Source organism: Bombus terrestris, chromosome 5 (assembly GCF_910591885.1).
Source record: "Bombus terrestris chromosome 5, iyBomTerr1.2, whole genome shotgun sequence".
Taxonomy (NCBI): Eukaryota; Metazoa; Arthropoda; class Insecta; order Hymenoptera; family Apidae; genus Bombus; species Bombus terrestris.
The window spans coordinates 4,726,714-4,748,756 of NC_063273.1; the positions used below are offsets into that span (position 1 = coordinate 4,726,714).

The 22,043-nt window shown below is 27.1% G+C and overlaps 7 protein-coding genes across 12 annotated transcripts; 3 read left to right on the forward strand and 4 right to left on the reverse strand.

Annotated features, from left to right (window-relative positions):
- Nucleotides 1-111: 111 nt before the first annotated feature.
- LOC100645592 (protein FAN) lies at nucleotides 112-4,549 on the forward strand. Of its 2 annotated transcripts, none has more exons than XM_012308794.3 (16): nucleotides 112-410; nucleotides 572-805; nucleotides 879-1,077; nucleotides 1,156-1,341; nucleotides 1,412-1,483; nucleotides 1,559-1,767; nucleotides 1,836-1,998; nucleotides 2,067-2,221; nucleotides 2,468-2,646; nucleotides 2,713-2,844; nucleotides 2,911-3,114; nucleotides 3,208-3,487; nucleotides 3,555-3,785; nucleotides 3,865-3,953; nucleotides 4,020-4,271; nucleotides 4,389-4,549. In XM_012308794.3, exons 1-16 carry the CDS (start codon nucleotides 397-399, stop codon nucleotides 4,484-4,486), a joined length of 2,697 nt encoding a protein of 898 aa, XP_012164184.2. In that variant the 5' UTR covers nucleotides 112-396; the 3' UTR covers nucleotides 4,487-4,549. The 2 variants fall into 2 exon arrangements, with proteins under 2 accessions (XP_012164184.2, XP_048261732.1); XM_048405775.1 differs by having other exon boundaries at nucleotides 598-805.
- LOC100645712 (mitochondrial uncoupling protein Bmcp) lies at nucleotides 4,215-8,536 on the reverse strand. Of its 2 annotated transcripts, none has more exons than XM_048405792.1 (8): nucleotides 8,518-8,536; nucleotides 7,760-7,844; nucleotides 7,515-7,662; nucleotides 7,106-7,385; nucleotides 6,918-7,036; nucleotides 5,754-5,814; nucleotides 5,602-5,691; nucleotides 4,215-5,525 (listed from the first exon to the last, which is right to left on the reverse strand). In XM_048405792.1, exons 2-8 carry the CDS (start codon nucleotides 7,830-7,832, stop codon nucleotides 5,361-5,363), a joined length of 936 nt encoding a protein of 311 aa, XP_048261749.1. In that variant the 5' UTR covers nucleotides 7,833-7,844; nucleotides 8,518-8,536; the 3' UTR covers nucleotides 4,215-5,360. The 2 variants fall into 2 exon arrangements, with proteins under 2 accessions (XP_048261749.1, XP_048261748.1); XM_048405791.1 differs by lacking the exon at nucleotides 8,518-8,536 and adding an exon at nucleotides 7,987-8,201.
- A 522-nt stretch (nucleotides 8,537-9,058) lies between these two features.
- On the reverse strand, nucleotides 9,059-10,879 carry LOC100645407 (solute carrier family 66 member 2). 2 transcript variants are annotated; one of them, XM_012308791.3, is made up of 6 exons: nucleotides 10,601-10,879; nucleotides 10,458-10,488; nucleotides 10,050-10,209; nucleotides 9,834-9,970; nucleotides 9,523-9,739; nucleotides 9,059-9,443 (listed from the first exon to the last, which is right to left on the reverse strand). In XM_012308791.3, the coding sequence occupies exons 2-6, from the start codon at nucleotides 10,477-10,479 to the stop codon at nucleotides 9,251-9,253; spliced, it is 729 nt and encodes a 242-aa protein (XP_012164181.1). In that variant the 5' UTR covers nucleotides 10,480-10,488; nucleotides 10,601-10,879; the 3' UTR covers nucleotides 9,059-9,250. The 2 variants fall into 2 exon arrangements, with proteins under 2 accessions (XP_012164181.1, XP_020718681.1); XM_020863022.2 differs by lacking the exons at nucleotides 10,458-10,488; nucleotides 10,601-10,879 and having other exon boundaries at nucleotides 10,050-10,299.
- On the forward strand, nucleotides 10,333-13,831 carry LOC100649620. 2 transcript variants are annotated; one of them, XM_003395338.4, is made up of 7 exons: nucleotides 10,333-10,437; nucleotides 11,103-11,429; nucleotides 11,561-11,796; nucleotides 11,933-12,213; nucleotides 12,323-12,614; nucleotides 12,699-13,067; nucleotides 13,137-13,831. In XM_003395338.4, exons 2-7 carry the CDS (start codon nucleotides 11,387-11,389, stop codon nucleotides 13,299-13,301), a joined length of 1,386 nt encoding a protein of 461 aa, XP_003395386.1. In that variant the 5' UTR covers nucleotides 10,333-10,437; nucleotides 11,103-11,386; the 3' UTR covers nucleotides 13,302-13,831. The 2 variants fall into 2 exon arrangements, with proteins under 2 accessions (XP_003395386.1, XP_012164183.1); XM_012308793.3 differs by having other exon boundaries at nucleotides 11,103-11,213.
- Nucleotides 13,832-13,960: 129 nt separating this feature from the next.
- LOC100645078 (N-acylneuraminate-9-phosphatase) lies at nucleotides 13,961-20,080 on the reverse strand. The gene is made up of 4 exons (XM_048405790.1): nucleotides 19,980-20,080; nucleotides 19,677-19,911; nucleotides 14,685-15,168; nucleotides 13,961-14,512 (listed from the first exon to the last, which is right to left on the reverse strand). Exons 1-4 carry the CDS (start codon nucleotides 20,048-20,050, stop codon nucleotides 14,325-14,327), a joined length of 978 nt encoding a protein of 325 aa, XP_048261747.1. The 5' UTR covers nucleotides 20,051-20,080; the 3' UTR covers nucleotides 13,961-14,324.
- LOC105665758 (neurochondrin homolog) lies at nucleotides 15,796-19,677 on the reverse strand. Its single transcript, XM_012308786.2, has one exon. It carries the CDS (start codon nucleotides 18,604-18,606, stop codon nucleotides 16,366-16,368), a length of 2,241 nt encoding a protein of 746 aa, XP_012164176.1. The 5' UTR covers nucleotides 18,607-19,677; the 3' UTR covers nucleotides 15,796-16,365.
- A 4-nt stretch (nucleotides 20,081-20,084) lies between the features above and the next one.
- LOC100644962 (DNA repair protein RAD51 homolog A) lies at nucleotides 20,085-21,994 on the forward strand. 2 transcript variants are annotated; one of them, XM_003395629.4, is made up of 3 exons: nucleotides 20,085-20,224; nucleotides 20,475-20,586; nucleotides 20,708-21,994. In XM_003395629.4, exons 2-3 carry the CDS (start codon nucleotides 20,497-20,499, stop codon nucleotides 21,641-21,643), a joined length of 1,026 nt encoding a protein of 341 aa, XP_003395677.1. In that variant the 5' UTR covers nucleotides 20,085-20,224; nucleotides 20,475-20,496; the 3' UTR covers nucleotides 21,644-21,994. The 2 variants fall into 2 exon arrangements, with proteins under 2 accessions (XP_003395677.1, XP_012164178.1); XM_012308788.3 differs by lacking the exon at nucleotides 20,085-20,224 and adding an exon at nucleotides 20,251-20,307.
- Nucleotides 21,995-22,043: the final 49 nt, after the last annotated feature.

Here is a 22,043-nt window from a genome sequence, read left to right on the forward strand (position 1 = left end):
TTCATATTTTAATTTAATACAATATCTTTAAGTGACTCATACCACTTAAAAGAGCACCATGAAAAAAAAAATATTATTGTAGTTTATAGTTTTTGAATAGATAACTGAAACTATTTGTCTCTTCTAATTTTTAATTTTTATAGATTTAAGCTTATATTGCAAGAATGCATGAAACAGAACAAGCCTTGCTGTTTCGGTGAATAGTTGTTTGAGCAGACGGTACATAGATGTTATATATGTATGTGATGATTCATACTGTCATTAACCTAAAATAAAGTTCATATTTTATTTACTGGGAAATGATCACGTAAATTTTGTGCATAAAAAGTATTTAATCAAATTATGCGTATCATTTATTATATATCCTTATTATAATTTGCATTTTCTTTTGCAACAATGGAAAAAGAAAGGTAATTTAATCTTTCTTTCTAATTGTCTGTGCTTATTTATGAAAATATTACTAATTTCTACGTTTATCAATTTAAAATTATACGCAATAGTGTAATTATTATTTAACAAATATCTTTTTAAGTTATTTAATAATGTTATGTACTGTAAATGAATCTATCAGGTTTACAATGCTCCTTTTGGATTCAGGAGAAATATTTTTTGAAGATTATAGTGTTCAAATGAAACTTGTTGATAATTCTACTTCAGAAGAACAAACATGGAGAGATGGAAGATTAAAGTTCTGTTCAAAATCCTTAGTATTTGTAAATAAAGATATTAATCAGCCTTTAATTAAAATTCAACTCAAAGAAACTATAGCTATTGATCAATGTCAATCCAACGGTGATCTAGCAAAGTTTGTGTTTTTAACTTTTAATATACCACTATAATAGTTTACTTGCATTAACAATCTTTATTTTATTTACAAGATGTAGCAATATATTATTGGTTCAATGCAAACAGTATGTGAAAATGTTGGAGAAAAATATACTTGCACCATATAAATTCATACACCAAAATACTACCTTTCATTTTTACTTTAATTATGCAAAAATAGATGATTGTCTTCCACAAATCCTACAGTTATTTAGAGCAGCTACTTTGCCAACAGCTGAACAAAATGCAATGGTATATTTTAAAATCATTATGTATATTAGTATACTAAAATCTTTAAAATAATGTTACTAAATTATTATTCTTATGTAGATTATGGCAATTGTACACTCTCGACAATCTAGAGTATCATTTGATACATCATGGTTAGGAGACTTATATGAGCAGGTAGTGTTAGAAACTCAAGCAAATAAAGTATTGCCTCTTGTTATAAATCCAGGAAGAATACTTTTAACAACTTCAAGAATTTATTTTCAACCTTATAATAATTTAGACCAAGTATGTATTTTATAATGTCAATGATAAATAATTTAGGCAAGTAATTAAAAGAATAATTTTATGATTTTAGCATCCAGTTTTAAAAATACAACTGAATGATATTATTAATATTAATAAACGACGATTCCTTCTAAGCCAAATTGTAAGTATAGCTTTGTACATCAATGTCTAATCATTGTAGTTTGATATAAATATTTTAAAATTGTTTTAAACATAGGGGCTTGAAATAAAGTGGTTACGACAGCCTGAAAATAAAGTTGAACATCTATTTATATCATTAAAAACTCAAAATGAGAGGGATGAATTATACACAAATTTATTAAACCAACCTACAGTTTCTTTAGAAAGAGTACCTCAGGATCAAATGACTATGAGGTGGCAAAATGGTTCTTTGTCAAATTATGATTATCTCTTGTACATTAATAGGTAACTTTTATATTAATAAATAATTGAAATATTTAATTGTACAGTTTAAGTTAAATATTATTTTTCAGTTTGGCAGATAGAACTTTTCATGATTTAACTCAGTATCCAGTTATGCCTTGGGTATTACAAGATTACACATCTGCTACATTGGATTTAAATGATCCGAGTATTTATAGAGATCTTTCAAAGCCTATTGGAGCTCTTGAGCCAAATCGGTTAGAAAGATTAAAGGTGTATTTCTTGTTTGATATGCAAAATATATATGTCAGGAGTGAGATAATGATGTTATTATGTTTTAGGAACGATATTTGGAAATGTCAGAACCAAAATTTTTGTATGGTTCTCATTACAGTGCCCCGGGATTTGTATTATTTTATTTAGTACGAAAATATCCTCAGTACATGCTTTGTTTACAAAATGGAAGATTTGATCATCCAGATAGAATGTTCAATAGGTATGTGTTTTTTTTTTTAAATATATGTTGCTACGATTCTTTGAGAGTATTAACTTTATGAACGTTAAGGAAATATATATGTTGTTGACTCTAGTAGTGATAATAAATGTATGTGTATAAAATTTTTGGTTGCACAGACAAGGTAAATTTTATGGTAATTGCTTATTGTACTGTAAAAATAATTACTTTGTCGACTCTGCAGAATCGATTTTTTGTTTCACTCTTACCAACAAAAACACCTAACAGTGTAGCTGACGTTTGGAAAAATGTTTTGGTGAACATGTCTGACTTTAAAGAACTGATCCCAGAATTTTATGACACAAACAATGGTGGTGATTTTTTAATAAATAGTTACGGCATTGATTTTGGATATCGACATGATGGAACAAAAATAGGAGATGTACAGTTACCACCATGGGCAGATGGTATGTTTTTTAATTCATAAGAAATAATTATTTGTAATTTAATACAAATTAGTTATCAAATTCTAGGACCAGCTCATTTTGTACAAGTATTAAGAAGTGCGTTAGAGAGTGATTATGTTTCTCAAAATCTTCATCACTGGATTGATTTAATTTTTGGATATAAACAAAGAGGAATTGAAGCAGAGAAAGCTAATAATGGTAAACTATTTAATTATAAAAGTTGATGTACAAATAACATTTATTTTATAATATACTGCATTTCAGTATTTTTCTATTTATGCTATGAAGGAGCAGTTAACTTAGACACTATTAAAGATATTAATGATAGGCATGGTTTGGAGATACAAATTATGGAGTTTGGTCAAATACCAAAACAAATTTTTACTTTACCACACCCCAAACGTTCTATACTTACTCTGGATAAATTGCATATTAAAACTATTTCAGCATCAGTTGCAAGTGAAACAGGTATATGATATATAATCTCAATTTAAGTAAATTAAAAATTAATGAAATATAAATGTATTATAAATATGTGTAATAAAAAATAATTTCTTTCAGAAAATAAAGAAAATCCTATAGAAAAGACTTTTGAATTACATGAATTAATAATGTTTCAATCTCATAAAGAAAGTGTAAGTAGCATTATTATACAGAATAAGGAAGAAATTAATGAAGTAATATCAGTTGGACAAGATGGAATGCTTAAGTTATATAGTATAAAAAATAAAAAATTAACACGTAATGTATCTTTATCATCGTTACCACTTTCCTCTTGTGTATCATATTATACATCTTCTCATCGCAATATATTAGTTGCCGGATCCTGGGACAATTCATTGTAAGCATGTTAAATAAATATTTCATATATGTATTTCACTCTTTTATTAATTAATTTTTTTTTATAGGATATTTTACGATATTGAATTTGGTAGAATAATAGATATACTACAAGGACATGAAGATGCTGTTTCTTGTTTAGCATTAAGTGATAGTCGTAAGATTATTATCTCTGGTTCATGGGATTGTACAGCAAAAGTATGGAAAAGCTATTCTTCTGGGACAAAAATTAAACCAGCTGAGTGCCTTATTGCACAACTAGATCATGATTCTAAAGTAACTTGCATCAATATATCAGGGTAAAATTATGTTTCTTATGATTTGTAAGTAATATTAAATAGTATGTTTAAAAAATCTTGATTGGTGAAATATTTATAGAGATGAAACATTATTGGTATCTGGCACAGAAGATGGAGAAATTTTTTTGTGGAATATGGATACATATCATCTGCAATTTACTGCAAAAGGTACATTTCATGATAACTATCTTCTCGATTTTAAAAGGCATATTCATTTTATTTCCTTTTCTACAGCACATAATTGTAAAATAAATGCAATGGTGTTTGATCAAGAAGGAAAAAGCATAATTTCATGTGCAGAGGATAAAATACTAAATATAATTGATATTCATACAAGTACTCAGATTTATCGTACAACTATAGAATACGAACCTCTAACACTAACATGGTTCAAAAGTTTTTTATTAATAGGAGACAGTAATGGTAATATTAATGTTTGGAACCGCCAAGGAGCAGTTTTTATTACACAAATACATTGCCATAATGGTACAGTATTCTATATATTAATACATTAATTCCTTATATTTACATTGGAATATTCGATATTTGAAATTTAATTTACATATGATTTTACTGATAATTAAGAATTCAGTCATTTTTTAGGTCCAATTAATACATTATCAGTATCAACAGAAAATAATATAGTCTTAACTGGTGGAAAAGACAGAAAGATAATCGTATGGGATTGTAAAAATGTATAATTCATATTGTAATATCTGCAATGTGACTGAAATATTCCTTAGTTATAAATTTCACTATCAGTTTATAGCAAAACTTCTCATCTTAGTAAATATAATATAGCAGAAAAGCTATATCTAATACATACATGTCGTATTCATTTGAAATTGTTGTAATATTCGTTGAAAGTCTAACATTTGTTACATATTATATTTTAGCATATTTTATGTCATACTGTTACACGTTCCTAACAGTTTATAAAAAGTCTCAAATACAAACGTTATACATACATTTAAAATACTGTTTCTTTAACATAATCTTTTTGTAAACTTGAGTCTACAACAAATTTTTATACATAAATTAATATATACTGATATGTAGTACATAGTTTTTATAAGTTCTTTGGATGTATTTCATAAATTTATTCCCTAACATTCAGTCTTATTTTTTTATGAAAACATAAATCTAAATACAAAGAACATAAAATTAATTAAATAATAAAAGTAATTTACAATTGTATTTATAAATCTAAAAAAAGTAAATAAAAAGTAAAAACTTGCAACTTAAACTACAAAATGTAACATAATGTGCGTTTTAAATTATATGTAAATTGAATGTTCAATATTCATGACTATATTCTTCATATAGCATATGATGTCATATTACTTTGAGTACTTTCTCTAATGATTGTAATTTCAATATTGCTAAAGAAAATAAATTCTATTTATTTTGGTATACTTTCTGTATAGTTCTTTCACATATGTTTAAATAAACATTTCATAAAAATAAATTATGTAATACAAATGTTAATTGTGTAACCTATTATTACAACCACTAATTTTTCATATATTCATATACACATACTTGTTTGTTTTATTTATTTTCTTCTATTTACTACTATTTATTTGAGTGATCTAATTCATTATTTAATGATAAATTTGAATCATCCAATTGTTTCAACTGTTCATATGTTATAAAAAATATGATATTCCATGGTCCCATTCTAAACCAAGTAGGTACAAAACCCTTGTATAAGGCTAAAAATCCTTCATTTTTAAAAGTCTACAAAAAAAATAAAATCCGTATAATATTATTAAAAAAGACAAAACATATGTACATAATATTTTAAACCATATACCTGTACAAAGCAATCTATGCTACCATTATAAATATGAGGTGGTAATATGCCACTTGCGGTAGGTATCCTTCTTTGATTCATTAAACGTGTCTGTAACAATTTCATTTAAGTAAAAAAATACAGATGATAAAATATTTACTAACTATACTTACACGCACAACATCTATAGGAGTAGAAGCTATTGCACTTCCCATACTAGCTATAAAACTGGACCTAAAATATATAATTACATGTATATGTGAGTATACATATGTGTATATTCAATAGCAATTTTGAAGCCCTGTTTCATTCTACCAAATTAAAGCAACCCTTATCCAGGCTCTTGAAATTCAAATATACAATGTGGTATCTACAATATTATAACTTGTAAAAAAGATCTATATGGTATATTTTAGAACTTACTATAAAATGTTCAATACATAGAAAGAATATACACAAAGAAATTAAAGAAAACAAAAGCAAACTATGTATTCAATCTTGTATATAATTCTGTAAATAAATTTGCATGAAATGGTAAGTGAAACGATTGATTATGCAATTCAAGATGATTAGACATCTGGATAACAGTTTTAACAATTTATATACAAACAAGAAATATTAAACATAACTTCCATTTTGATTCTCTGTGGTCATCTCAATGTCCACGTACTGAATGTGCCCATGTGCACCACAATGTGAAAGAACCTGGAAATAAAATTTTTCACTTTTAGAAAAATGTTACTTCCTTTTTAATTAAGTATAAAACCACTATATTATTAATATTGCTAAGTCAAAATTATTTGAACTATTTAATTCATTATCTGCTACTCCTAGAAAAATGTTTATACTGTACAACATAAACATGAATGTCAAAATTAAAATACAGAAAATTTTGTTTGTTAGTTATACATATTTATCATGTGTATATTACCAAAGTCATAGGATAGGAAAATTTAGGAGATATAATAAATAATACTAACATTAGAAATCATAAACATTATTAAAAAAATTGTAACATAAAATAAACAAGATATGTTTAGATATACTCACATGACATCACATACTGTAAAAGAGCACATGAAATATGTTTGCTTTAAAAACATTATTGAACATTTGTTAGTATGGTAATGATGTGATAAATATTTTGTGATAACCAGAAATAGCCCGGATAAGGGTTTATTTATTATTTACGTATTAATATTAAAAGAAAGACTAATACACAATTTATACTTGTTTTCAAATAAACTATTTTTAATACAATAATATACATCTATTCATACAATGATATCAAAGAACAATATAAAATTAAATGAAATATATAGATACAGTTTACTTACACAAAATGATTACTAATACTATCTCCCAATAGAACCATAAACTTTTTTTTACTGTAATCATATATAGGCAATTCTACAGCTGCAATAATTGCTGCTCTTTGAGCAGTAGGTCCTACACCCTGCATACAAATTTTTGTATATAAAATTATGTAAATATTGTTAAAATTCATATTTATTAATTTACGTACCCTCCATAAACCGCAAATACCTTCATGTTGATATAAATCTTGAAAACAACCAAATAATGTTAAATTTGAGTTAATTCCAGTTACTTGCATACGAACTTTAACTACATCAGTTGGATTAGCTATAGCACTTGAGATAGCACCAGCTAATGCAGCACATATAACATTTATAACAACTAAATCATCTGTTTTCCACTTATCCATAGCTGCCTTTTTTAAAGAATAATAGGTACCGAATTTTATAGTTCCATAAGTAGCTTGCCTTAAAATAGCTGAACTAATCCTATATAATACAAAAATTAGTACTAATAAAATAATCCTATCTAGTAGTCAAATGGAATACTGAAATAATAATATATATATATATATATATATATATATATATATGTATATAAATCAAATTTCTTTTTACCCAGAATATAGAGCTTTAAAACCTTCTTGTTGTGATATCTGAAATAAAGCATCTGTCATACCAGAATATTTTAGATGCGCATATTTTTTATCAAATTTTTGTCCTTGTATTTGAAGACGTGTTTTTGTTGTATCTAAAGGAAAAGTACCTAACCAGAAATATATTTGTAAAAACGACGAGTAAATAAGTTATTCATAGATGATTAAACTTTTAGAATAAAATTATTGTAATATAACATCACATACCTAATTCTGCAACAATTGAAGCTAAACCCCCATAAATAAAAGGTTTCCAATCATTCCACTGACTCTCTCCCATTACAACGTTTAGCTTATGGTTAATAGATATAAATTATTTTAACACAATAAATTTGATTTGTAAATTTTATAATATGATTTGAAATATTAATATTATATTTCATATAAATATTTATATTTTATATGAATATTAATATTAAAAATATTAACGATACCGTGTATAAAATGATTAAAAAGCTAATGAAATAACTGCATTCCAATAAGATTAACTGACTTTAAAATTATTTCAAGCGACTTTTTGACACTGCATTTACAGAAATACGAATAAACAATACAAAAACATGCGTATATATTTCTTTATATTTCTTTATGAAACTAATATAAGATTTTTTATTTAACATTAATCTTCTAAAAATGTCACTATTGTAATTACAAACAGTATAATCAGTAAGTATCTATATCATAAAGTTTACGTAAAAATAATAATCAATAATAACAATTAATTTGTTATATCAGTATTTTTATTTTAATTGGAAGTCTACTTAGCCGACAGATATATTGACTTGCATCATTTTTTAAAAGTGTTCAAAAAATCTGTAAATTAGAACTGAAAGCTACAACCAATCATTGTGAATGTAGTATATATAGTCTGTCCATTCGAGTGTCACTAGTCGGCAGCCAATAGTTACAACCGACGATCGCATAAATAAGTTTCAATGCTCATATACAGAAACATAAGTACAAACCGTTCGAAAATTGAGTCGTGAAAAATCAACATGGAAGACAACACATTCTCATTCTTGCAAGCAGATAGAGACGAGTAGAATATCTTTGCTATGGTATCTATATATATATACACACACATCATACACACGTGTGTTGCACATGCATAGAACGAGACCCTTCTTGTCTACCATGTTGATTTTTCAGGACTCAATTTTTGGATAGTTTCTTCTATGCTTTCGGCATGGAAGTGTCCAGAATTCAGACCTACTTATATGACTGTGACATTAACGATTGAAATTTATCTTCAATTATATTTAAACATGTAAGATTTATATAAATTACATGGTTCTGTTATAAAAGTAATAAGAAAGATATATGCTTTTTAATACAAACTAAATACATAATGAAATAAATGCCATTTTTTAATTGAAATTGAGATCCCGTTATATTAACAAAATTTTATTTCATAAAATTTGTACATATGTAATACAATTAAAATATATCAAAAGTTTAATATAATTAAAAAAATATGGTTCATTTTTTAAGTGAAAATAAGAAATATTATTTGATAAATGCTTATTTACAATGCATTATATATTTCATTTTGTTTTTTTTGTTTTTTTCTTTGTACAATCAAGTGCACGTATATTAAAAAGATCATAAATATTTATCTATAACACAGATAAATTTTTTTAACTACTGGAAGCTATAGAAAAAGTATGTTACAGCATTCATAAATGTAAAGTACCAGACTTAGTCAACTCGAACTGGAACTCTTGTGTGTATTGTTGTTTTATTTTGATAAATATATACCTGTGTTAAAATTGCAATATCAATTATAACTTGAAGAGTACCACAAACTTCAAATTGTATTGGAGCTTCTCTTATAACAAAATAACATGTTTTAAATGCATCACCTAATGTCCACAATGCAACCATAACAATACTGAAATTAACAGAAAAATTATTTATTTTATAAATGTTATTCAGATATCATATCTTGTTATTAAATTATAATTTTATACCTCATTCCATTAGTTGATTTATTAAAAAAATTACGCAAAAATTGTGGTATTCCAAGCATAGCCTCTGTTAATACTGCAAGTAATCCTATAGTTTCAACAAATATTGGTACATCCACTAATAAATATGTTAGAATTCCTATTAATACAGCAAATAATAGCATAAAGTCTAAGTAAGATTGAAAATCCGTCCACTTCCAAAAAAAATTTGCATCAAAATCTGTTCAAATTAAGATTTAACATGAGTTATAATTTGAAAATACATTATTGTGTATGTTAAAAATTTCTTTTCTTTTCTTTGTACCTAAACATACCTGAAAATACACGTTCTCTGACTTTTATTACTTGATTTCTGCTTTGTACATTTATACACAGTTTAATCATTATAAACATAGTAACAATCATGCATATACTTTGTAATAAGAGAGGTATTTCATAACGTTTCCCAAACCTGTAAAAGATACAAACCTGTATTAATATGAATTGATACAACACAACCAGAAATTTTTATATTAAGTAAATGTACAAACCAAAAGAAAATACGTAATGTATTAGCTATTAAAAGTGTAAAGCATACATAAAGGGAGAACCCTTCCGCACTATCCCTTCTTTTAATTTCTCTATATTGTGGCACATAGGGAATGATACCACCAAATATTATTGCTCCAGAGGCGACCCAGTTTGCTATATCTTTAATGGATAATTGCTCATAGACATTATACATTGTAATAACTTTTTTTTATTTGCATATTTTACTATCTACGATTCTTGGCACACGCCTAATTTTAGGTTATGACTCCAATCTTTTTGAACATTATATCATATCTGCTACGAATCATTAAAATCAAATAAACCTGCGATAGCAAAAGAAATGATAAGTCACATACATAAACACATACTACTTAAAAAATGAAATATGTAAGTACTTACACACTTACCGTTATGACTTCTATACAGCATTTACTTTTACTAAAATTAAAGATATTGATAAATTCATGTACATATCTATATACATATATAAAATGTATTATTATAGTTATAAATGTTAATAAATTAAAAAATTGATATAAAGTTTAATTACCTGCTGTAGATAACAGAATTGTGATACAGACATAAATTCAAATTATTCAATCATAAACAAAATATAGATACAGACAAAATATGTTACGTATCTTTGTAGAAATATAGTGCGATCGTAAATTAACATATGCAGCAACATCGATTGATTTCGCGGAATTCAGGATCGTATGTGACTCTTACCGTTGTAGAATTTCAAGCAATAACATTAAAAAGACTGTAAACTAAGTGTAATACATTTACTACTGAAATAATTGTAAATTCTGTTTATTATTTATAATAATTAAAACTCTGCATTTTAAGAAGATTGTATCTTGTTTATGATTAATTTCCTTCTTTCAATGTTTAAGTTCAGAACTTAATTATCATTAATTTTATATATATATGAATTGTATAAAATATGAATACGTAATATAGATTAATGAATACATATATGTATATATTTACAACAAATGTAATTTATAATGTTATGTCAGAATATTAAACAAATAATTAAATTGTTTCAGGCGTAAATTGTTATATGATTTATATGAGATAAACTTTGTAGTCATATCTAGTACGAAGTAAAGAAGAATTATATTGTTGCTTGGTAACCATACAGTAACAACTTTAAACTTGTATGTATATGTTACGTACCTCACAGTATTTTACGTGTAATTAGTAAGATATAAATTTTTGTTAGTGTTGTTTTATTAATTGTATAGCATCTTTTAACTATTTTTTAAATTAGTACATCAAGTTAGAAATAAGATTCAAAATAGACAAGTAATAATATTATAGTTTTGAAGAAATGACAAGATGTAATAAGAGTGAAGTTAATCTTAAAAGTACTGGTATGAAAAATGTATTTCTTTCATTGTTCCATATTATCCAATTTGATCGAAATATCGATGTTTTAAATTATTTGGGAGGATATATATTTTACAAAATTCTTTTTTAACCCGTAAATTTATATTACATGTAGCATACAATCAAAATGGACAAAATTATTATGAACAATTAACAGCATATAACTCTATGAGCGCGCACTTACGACGTATTTTACTGGCAAAATGTGTCGTTGATGCTAGAAACAGAAGCTACATACATAAAAAAAAACAAATGTGTAAACAAACAGATTGGAAACCACAATTTGTAAAAACTGAAATTACAAATAATGTAATTGATAAATTGACGTATGATATCTCATATCATCCAATGGTAAATTATTCATATAACTCATTTCTGATTACTGAGAAGTTTGCACGAAATATAACATAGGAATGAAATTATAAATTATTCAATTCAAAAATTATAAATTATAGATTCAAATTATCCTTTAATGATTAATTAACAGGATTTTTTAAGAATGAACTATGACTCAAAGTATTTCTGCCAGTGTGAAGCTCAGAAGTACTTTACTAATCCTTTATCCGATTATAATGTGATCTGTTCACGACCAAAATCTCACAGTCATGTAATTTGTCCAAGTTCATCAATATTTAAAACAGGTAGTTCGGAGCCAGTTACATCAAATAGTAAAAATATAAAAGAACAGTCTTATTCACAATCAAGTAATAGTTGTAGAAAGATTTTTAATTCTACAAGCGTGGAGACTGCATTAAAATTTCAAGATAGGTGAGATAAAATTTTGTAATAGAAACATTTACTTCGTTATTTAAATTGACCAAAATTATAAGTATTTGTTATTGATAAATTATTTATGTTACCGTAAAAATATATATAGAATAGAAAAAAATTCGATGTATTATAAATCCACTTGTGATTATTTATCACAAAACATCAATCATCTTCCATCAGAAGATAGCACATTAAGAAATTATAGAAATTATAAAACCGCTCAACTATGTACTGACTTCATTGATCAAAAAGCACATATAAAGGATGAAGAAGCGAAATACGCAAAATTTATGTATGATATTACACATGAAATAATACTCAATGGTTTGTATACTGATGAAGAACTGCAAGAAGTATTTAAGAAACACATTGAAGAAAACAAAACAATTCTAAATACGGTTAGAATAATATCACTTATTATCACTTAAGTTTATAAAATAATGTTAAATGCATAAAATAACAAACTTTGTGTTTCTAAATAGAAGCGAATGTTGTGCGAAATTTATCAATTAAAACTTGCTTTAAATATATCGGATAATTCAGAGGGAGAAGAATTAGAAGATCTTGTATATGCTCAGCAATTATTAAATATTTCTGAAATTCGATCACTGATGCCTTCAAGAGGTCTAAATGAAGATAGAGCACTTAAAAAATTAATGTGGTATCAGAAACTAGACGAAATTAGGCATGATGCACTAAGCGCTAAAAGTAAATCGGTCATATTGATTGATGCTAATCCCGAATTACATATAACTGAGAGAGATGTTCTAACGTCATTAATAGAAGCTGATATCAATCCCGAGAAAGCTCGAAAAATTTGTAGAAAACTTTTTTTTAAAAGCAAATCATTGGTTCGTTCAATAGATTAAATGTAATATGTAATTTATATATATTGCCTTATTAATATATTATCTTTTTAGAACCAAATGATAGAACCAAACAATGAATATGGAATGGAAGAAAGCGATCAATTTGATACCAATTTAACAGAATCTTATAATTTAAACAAAGTAGATGAACAGGATAAAAGTTCTGTGACTGATGATTTTATAACATCAGAAGAACATAAAGATATACAAACATAAAAAATAATAGTTATATAATGCTAAACTATGAAAATAACTAAAAATTCACAAAATATATTCAATATGTAAATATAACAATATTCGTTTTACAATCAGGAAAAATATTTTAATATTGTTATTTTTTCTTTTATTACTAAAAATAAGTATTACATTTCAATTTATCATTTTATCAGTTTTTTTAAACTTTCTTCAACATTTCTGTTCGTATTATGTTAACACAAAATAAAATATATAATAAAAAAATATATGTTACAGATGTACATATTATATAGTTACAATATATGTGTGTGTATCAAATTTGTTCATGGTATTTACTCTTCACATATTACATGTATATATCTCATAATTATAAGCATATGTTTATACATTTTTACAATCATTATATTTAATGCGTACATTGTACATTGTACATTGGCTATAAAATTATAAAAATTATTTATCATTACTCCTATTAAATTTTTTACTAATATATGAATATAAATGTTCATTTGTACTTTGTATACAAATTACTTTGTGCTTACTTATAATAAATTTACATATATATAAAAAATTTATAACGTTATCTAAAGCTTGTCTGTAAAAACCAAAATTTATTATAAAGTTAGGTAATATATCTAGCAATTAAATTTGAAAACAATTACACAATTCTCAATTAAGAATACTCTTTCAATTAAAAAATATAATTTTTATCTCACATAAATGATATAAAATTCATTCTCAGTTTAAAAACTTAGTAAATGAGAGATCTATAATAAATATACTTAAATGATATCTTTTTGAAATTCAATGCAATAACACTATCATCATGTTGTAGTTCAATAACAATTTCATTTTTTTCTATTCAATATGAAGATAAAAATAATATAGGGAGCATTTAAGATATTTTTAAAGCATGCTATAATAATAGTTACAATAATAATATTTACTTAACTATGAGAAAATAATTAGCAAGTTCTCTATATAAAAATGTGACCTCTGATCAGCTATAATATTTGAAAGAGTTTGAAGTAACAATCTCTTTTATCAACTACCATCTGATGCATTTGAAGAAGAATCTTCAAATTCTGGTGCATCAGGACCTCTATTTAAAATACTTAAGAGATCTGTGACATGCCTTATAGTAAAATCTGGTTGTGGATCTCCCCTTAACAAGTGTGGTTTATCCAATGTTGGAATCCAAATTGTACACCCTAGACCTGCTTCTATTCCACCTATATATGGAAAATAATAATCTTTTAAACTGCATCATTTTCTTTATAACGTTAATTGATTGAAATAATATTTTCAAATAAGATTATTCTACAATATTTGAATGTAATATTTTCTAATAATTCGTAAATAATTAATGCGCGTGATAAATAAAATATGATAATAATGTAGTACCCAGGATATCAGTTTCCAGTTTGTCACCAACCATTACACAACTATCTGGTTTAACATTTAAAAATCGGTATGCTTTTCGAAATATTTCCCTTTTGGGTTTTTCCCATGGTAAATCTCCTGATACAAGAATTATATCGAAATATTGTTCTAATGAAAGTTTTCGTATTTTTTCCCATTGTGCATTAGATGGACCATTTGTAATCAAACCTAAGAGGTATTTTAACCTCAATTGACGGAGCATAGAAACTATATCTGACGGCAGAGTCAAATAATAATATCGTAGACATAACCATCGCTCGTAAATTTTTTTTGCTAGATATGAGTATTTTTCTCCAAGTGCTCTACTCCATAAAGTTATACGCCAAACATCCAAGGTGTGAATTACATTATCAGGACATTTTCTAAAGAGCTTCAAATATGTTGTTGTAATCTTCACAGATATATCTTCAGGAATACCATATTCTTGTGTTAGTTCCTCAGCCAACTGCAGATAAAGTTAGAATACCACCTATTAGACATTTTTTTTACTTTATAATACATAAATCAAGCAATATTATAAAATAATGAACAAAATATAAAATACGCACTAAAGGAAAATGAATGATTTCCACATTCAACATGATCTATAGTATAATGTTTTGATAACTGGGAAAAATGATAAATGTAAAAAATAGATTTTATAAGGAGTAATTAACATATTGAAAGTGAAAAATAACCATTCATTGAATGTGGATTTTGATGGCTGAACCAAGCTCTTGGGAGAAAGGATACAAACGATCAGTTAGGAACTTAGGTCACTTAATTCAGTTTTTGATGATTACCTAGAAAATGCATTGATTCATTGAAATACTCGAGCCGATTAGTGGACACTCGAAGTGGCACCCGCCGTTGCTGTAATCACAACAAAATCAGTTGTGCCAACAACAAATTTATATTACTCCAACCCTAAAAACTTTACTCAAATGGTTGTTGGATGTTAACATTTATACTTATTTTTGCAGATTTTATGCCATGTATTAAATGCAATATAAGGGATAATTCTTACATGATTGAAAAGTTTATCTAATGTAATTCTCTAATATTAAAATAGGGAATAATTTAAAAGATAAAATACTTTTAAAAACAATTTCTTTAGTAGAAAGACCATTTATTATTTTACAAAGCCATTTGTTATACATAAGCAATTTTTCATATATACATTCACAAACTGTATTAATTCCAAATTTAACTTATACAAATTTTCTAATATTTTATAAATTAATACAAAATGTAAAAATAGTTTTTCCTAATATATATTTCAATATTTGAATTTCTAAATCTATTTAACTCATAGAAACATTTGGTAGCTCTTTTGCTTGCCAGAAAGCTATTTTCAGACATGATTACATTTATATCTGATCTGTGATTGTATACAGGTTTACAAAATTTTAGCTAAACTGAATCACTAACTCGAAATATGAGTGTTATTTTCATGAAATAAGAATTATTAATAGTTTCTTTCATATGCAATATAGCGTAATATAAAAAAGGAAACATGAGTAATATGTATACACAAACAAACATATTACTTAACAATATAAGAATGGATTAAGTATCTTGGCTATTCTATCAATGTACAGATATATAGTACTTTCATTTAAAACATGATAATAAAATATCGATATAAATTTTTGGATTGTTTTTAATCTCCAAAAAGATGTTTTCCCAGCTCCATCATACGATGATTTCTGCATACTGTTAAAGCCCCACATTTCTTCAAAACAGAAGCAACATTTTCATCTGCTTTAACTAAATGGCACAAAAGATCTTCAAAAGCAAACTTTACATTTGGCTGAAGACTTCCTATTTTTATTTTCTTGAGAATCTCAATAATTTCTTCTGCCCAACCTGACTCAAGAGTAAATTGTGAAAGCCAAGGTATAACTTGTAATACCCCAGCCATTGTTTGCATTCCAAGAAACCATAGTTCCATAAGTTCCATCCATCGTTCTTTATATGACATAGCAACAACAAGTTCAGTGGGATCATTGCTTTCATCAATTATATATGCATCCCACAAAAATCTTATAGTAGCCTGAATATATCGACATATAGAAAAATCGTTTTTCTTGACACGTGTTGCCTGTTGCTTCAATAACAGTAATCCCAAAACTGCAAGATGACCATGCAATACTAAATTTTCAGGAATTTGTTTAAGTTCTGGGAGATTATTGAAAATAAATTTTAATAAAGAAATAAATGTTGGTGATTCTTCCACTAATTTTGCCTCTAATACAGTAATATTCATTAAAACATTGCACACAGAGACCATGGCCACCCTTGAATCTTTGATTGCTTCTGATACATGAAGGTCTAAATCTTCTTCTTTTTCTGGTTCTTTCAATGCTTTTAATCTTTCTGATTTTGGTATTGGTGGCTTTTTATGATGAACAATTGTCCAATGGTAAGATAAACATTCGAACAGGACTTCCTCTTGTTTGTGTTTAATTAAAATTTTTCTAGCATCTTCTTCTACAGCTAAATAGCACAATGCTGGTAATAAAAGCCTTAATAAATCAATTTCACTTAGAGGATCATGAGTAACTAGTTCTCCAGATGATGTTGCTTCATCACTTTTAATTTTAGCATTTGCTTTAGCCTTCTCTGACAATTTTCTATTTCTGTGTGCATAAAATGTGTCATTGGCTACTGTTAATACATATGGTAAAACTGCATAAACTTGAGAACGCATAGCTGTTGTTTCCTGAGCAAGCCATGCTGCTAATACTCTTACCACAGCACAAATAAATATTTTTTCTTTGACATCTGTTATTTCTTTCATCTTAGATACTGCTGTAAGTAAACCTATAATTGCAGCAAAGGCTCCCTTTAAAACAGTATATAATGACTGTTTTTCTTTTTGGTCTAGGTCCAACTGATCATTAGTAATATATCCAAGAGAAATTTCAATAATAATAAAGCAAGATGTAACTAAGTCTGCATTTGCCATTATAGTTTTTAATTGTTTTCCTTCCACTTGCATTCTAACTTCTATAGATGCCAATTGAATCAATAATAATAAAAATACTTTTGGTTTTTCTTTATCTAATAAAGTCCATTCTGCTCCTAATAAATCTAACATGACAGAAGCAAGTTTTAGTGCTGGATCACGTTGGTTTTTGCCTATCTTTGATCCAAGAATATCAGATAAAGCTTTATGAATGCTAGAAGGCCAAGATTCTTCTTTAGCAGTTTCACTAATTATGTTTTTTCTGCAGGACATTAGTAAAGCTTGCAAAATTGTACATAATTGAAATTTTCTTTCTGTATGATCTGTTTCAAAATCTAATGCAATCTTGTTTATAATAACATGGAAAGGTGCAGTATCTGTTGCATCCCATGCTTCTGGACCAAATCTCTGAACTAAAGTAACTAAAATGTTCAAAGCCTGGTCTGTCTGAAAGCTTTTTTCTGAATAAATATCACACATTTTTGTAATTGCTTTCTGTTCAAGTAAAACTTGTTGTCCAGGAGAATATTGTGCGATATTTTGCAAACAGGTATATGCTTCACTAACAATAATTAACATATTATCATCTGCATCTTCATCAGCTTGCGATATAATTTCAAGTAATGCAGGTATATGAGTAATCATGTCAGGATGAGAAGCTAATTCTGATTCTCCACAGAATGCAGAAAGTATAGACAATGCTACAGACTTATATACTTGTGGAGGACAATCCACAGGAACGACTTGTGTAGATAATAATTTTGCTAGAAATTTTTTTCCAATAGCTTCAAATAACACTTTTTTTTCTGCTACTGTACAATCTTTGCTATCCACCAATTTTGTTATCATAAACAATGCAGCAAATTTTTCTGAATCAGTTTCAACAGACTTCAAAATAGTTTCATATTTTTTCACGTTCTTTGAAATACTCATGGTTGTAGTTTATGTTGTTATAATTTAAAGAAAAGAAATATCTATTTTTATAATCTACAAGTATTTTTCTACTTTTATTTTTTCTCGTATGATGGCAAACTTTTAGATGCAATTCACAAACAATTCCAGAATTTTGATATTTACTCAGCAGTATTTAACAAAGATTCACTGAGATTTGCATCTTTCACATGTCACAGCTAAAAGCCAACTGGCAGTACTCCCAGATCAAGCCCCTTAAAACTAGCCTTGCCCTTTGACACACTCACTTAGTCAGACAGAAATAAAGTTGTACTATCACAAACATTAATTCCACAAACATGTGTACAATAACATTAAAATATGAATTATTTTCAATACAAGGTTAGCAACGTCCTTCAAAGAATTATTTTATTTTACTGTAGAAATATGATATATTAACTGCTTATGTTAAGTTTTGTATTAAAGAAAATAACATAAAAAGCTGTTTAGAATAACCACATTTTACAGAATTTCATTGGAAAAGAATTTTGAATGTACACATAATTCTACCATTCTACCATAACCTTCTCCACATGATATAGCATGTGAATGTAATAGTACAATTAACTGGTATCTTAAGATCGTGAATCGTGAATATCTTCAGTAACGTGCTTACACGCTTTTTCTACGTTCTGTTGAGCGTCTGGACAGTGCAGTAGGATCGGTCGAAAATAACCGTCCGAGAGAAAGCACTATATCAGGGAGTCAGCTCGTATTACACAGAAGCTTCTATTTTCGTACCATCTTCGTATCCAAACGGAATTGAAAGATTAAACGTAAATGTAAATGTAATTACTACGAGATACTTTTTTTTTTAAACAGTAAAAGAAGTACCACAGAAAAACAAAAAAATATGTATAAAATTATAAGTAAATTAGCAATATGAGCGACTTTTCATTTAATTTCGAGAGAAAGATTAACTACGGTTTTCGCGCACTCTCTAAGAAAGACATACACACACATATGTATTTCCAGTATTTAACCAATACTAACCGTTTATATACACGCATACGGTTTTTAATATTAATATAATTTCAAATATTTTAGCGTACCTTTCGACATGTTTGATTGTCGCCCTTTCTAGTCTCGATGAGAGTATTGTCCAGATCAAAGAACACAGCGCTTATAGATATATTGGATGAACAAAAATGCTTCTCATGCAAAGTCGCCATTGTCATTGGAAAAGTAAATCTGTTGTTAATTCGATGATAATTCAACAATGTTTCAATGAAGAGTCGCGCATAAAAACATATAATGTTCATATAACGGTCTCCTTCTGAAAACACTCTAAGGATAAATATACAATTATTTTAATGGTCAGATGTCAGAACAGATTATATCTGTCTTGTCTCGACCTGATGCTTTTCGTTCCTGTCCTGTCCTGACCTTTTCCTCTTCCTTGATTTCTTCTCGAATGAAGAGACATCTTTAATAGAAATTGATATTGATCGTCGATAAATGCGTGATCTAACTTTTATGTGTATTTATATTTGTGTACATAATTCTACAGATTTAGAGTTAATGATAAATAAAAGTTTTCTTGTTTTCATCCATTTATTTCTTTTTACATAATTATTAATATATTTATTTCAAATAACAGGTATCGATACTAACACAATTGTTAAATACGATATTGAAGATATTGAATAAATTGGATTTTAGTACAAACAAAATTACGAATAAGTTATTATAAATTATATATTTTATATAATAACATATTATAATTTTAGTGCTAAATATTACGTTATTTATATAAATAAAAAGCAATGATAAATAATGCAAATCGTGTAATTTAAAGACACTGTAATATTGATGGCGCCAAAGTTAACATTTGTTTTTCGGTTTTTCAGGTATATTATATCTTATTAAAAAATGACAGCCATGGCAGCCACAGCTACTCTTCAAGGAGATGAAGAATTTGAAGAATATAATCCACAAGCAAAATTAATAAAAACCCTGGAAGTACGTTGATTCTTTAACCTGTATCATATTCTTTTTCCTCGTTTTCTTAATGTTTGTATGAAATAATTTATATCATTTACAAAATTAAATTTAATATTTAATAACTGTGTTACTTGTTCAGGGAAATGGCATAACAGCAGGAGATGTAAAAAAGCTGGAAGAAGCTGGCTACTATACTGTGGAAGCTGTAGCCTATGCTCCAAAAAAGTGTTTAATTGCTATCAAAGGTATCAGTGAAGCTAAAGCAGATAAAATTTTACAAGAAGCTTCTAAACTTGTTGTAATGGGATTTAAGAGTGCTACTGAAATTCATCAAACTCGTTCCAATATTGTTTTTGTAACAACTGGTTCTAGTGAATTGGACAGACTATTAGGCGGTGGTATCGAAACGGGTTCTATTACAGAAATATTTGGAGAATTTAGATCAGGAAAGACTCAATTATGTCATACGCTTGCTGTGAATTGTCAATTACCGATAGATATGGGTGGTGCAGAAGGAAAATGTCTTTACATAGATACAGAAGGAACTTTTAGACCTGAAAGATTAATTGCTGTTGCTGAAAGATATAAGATAGCAGGGGATTCTGTATTAGATAATGTGGCATGTGCTAGAGCTTATAATACAGATCATCAAACTCAATTACTAATTCAAGCTAGTGCTATGATGACAGAATCTAGATATGCATTATTGATAGTAGATAGTGCAACTGGTTTATATAGAACTGAATACTCTGGAAGAGGAGAATTAGCTGCTAGACAAATGCATTTAGGTAGATTTCTCAGAATGTTGCTCAGATTAGCGGATGAACATGGTGTTGCTGTTGTTATAACCAATCAAGTTGTGGCACAAGTTGATGGTGCAGCTAGTATGTTTGGTGGTGACCAAAAAAAGCCAATTGGTGGTCATATTTTAGCTCATGCAAGTACTACAAGATTATATTTACGTAAGGGTAGAGGTGAAACTAGAATATGTAAAATCTATGATTCACCCTGTTTGCCTGAGAGTGAAGCAATGTTTGCAATAAATGCAGACGGTATTGGTGATGTCAAAGAATAATACTATATTTTTCTCCTTTAAATACTTATGTTTATAAAAGAAATTATTTCAAGATGCGTTTTCCAGAAGATATAAAATAGTATTTTTATTTAATTAATGACGCTCTTTAAGGATATATAATTTGTTTTATTATACAAAAATATTGAATAAGTAGAAAATATTGTTATATGATTATTGCGCAACATATGATCTAATAAATCTAATAAAAAATATCAAATGCATAAAATAAGACAGGAAATACTAAATGTATAAAGTAACATCAAATATATAGTAGTAATTTAATTTGTTTATATTTTTTTAAGTAAATATGTACATTGTAGAAAGAATAAATTATATATTTGAAAATTTCAAGAAGTTGTTTGCGACCTACCTCAATAAACGGCAAACTTTTAGTGAATAT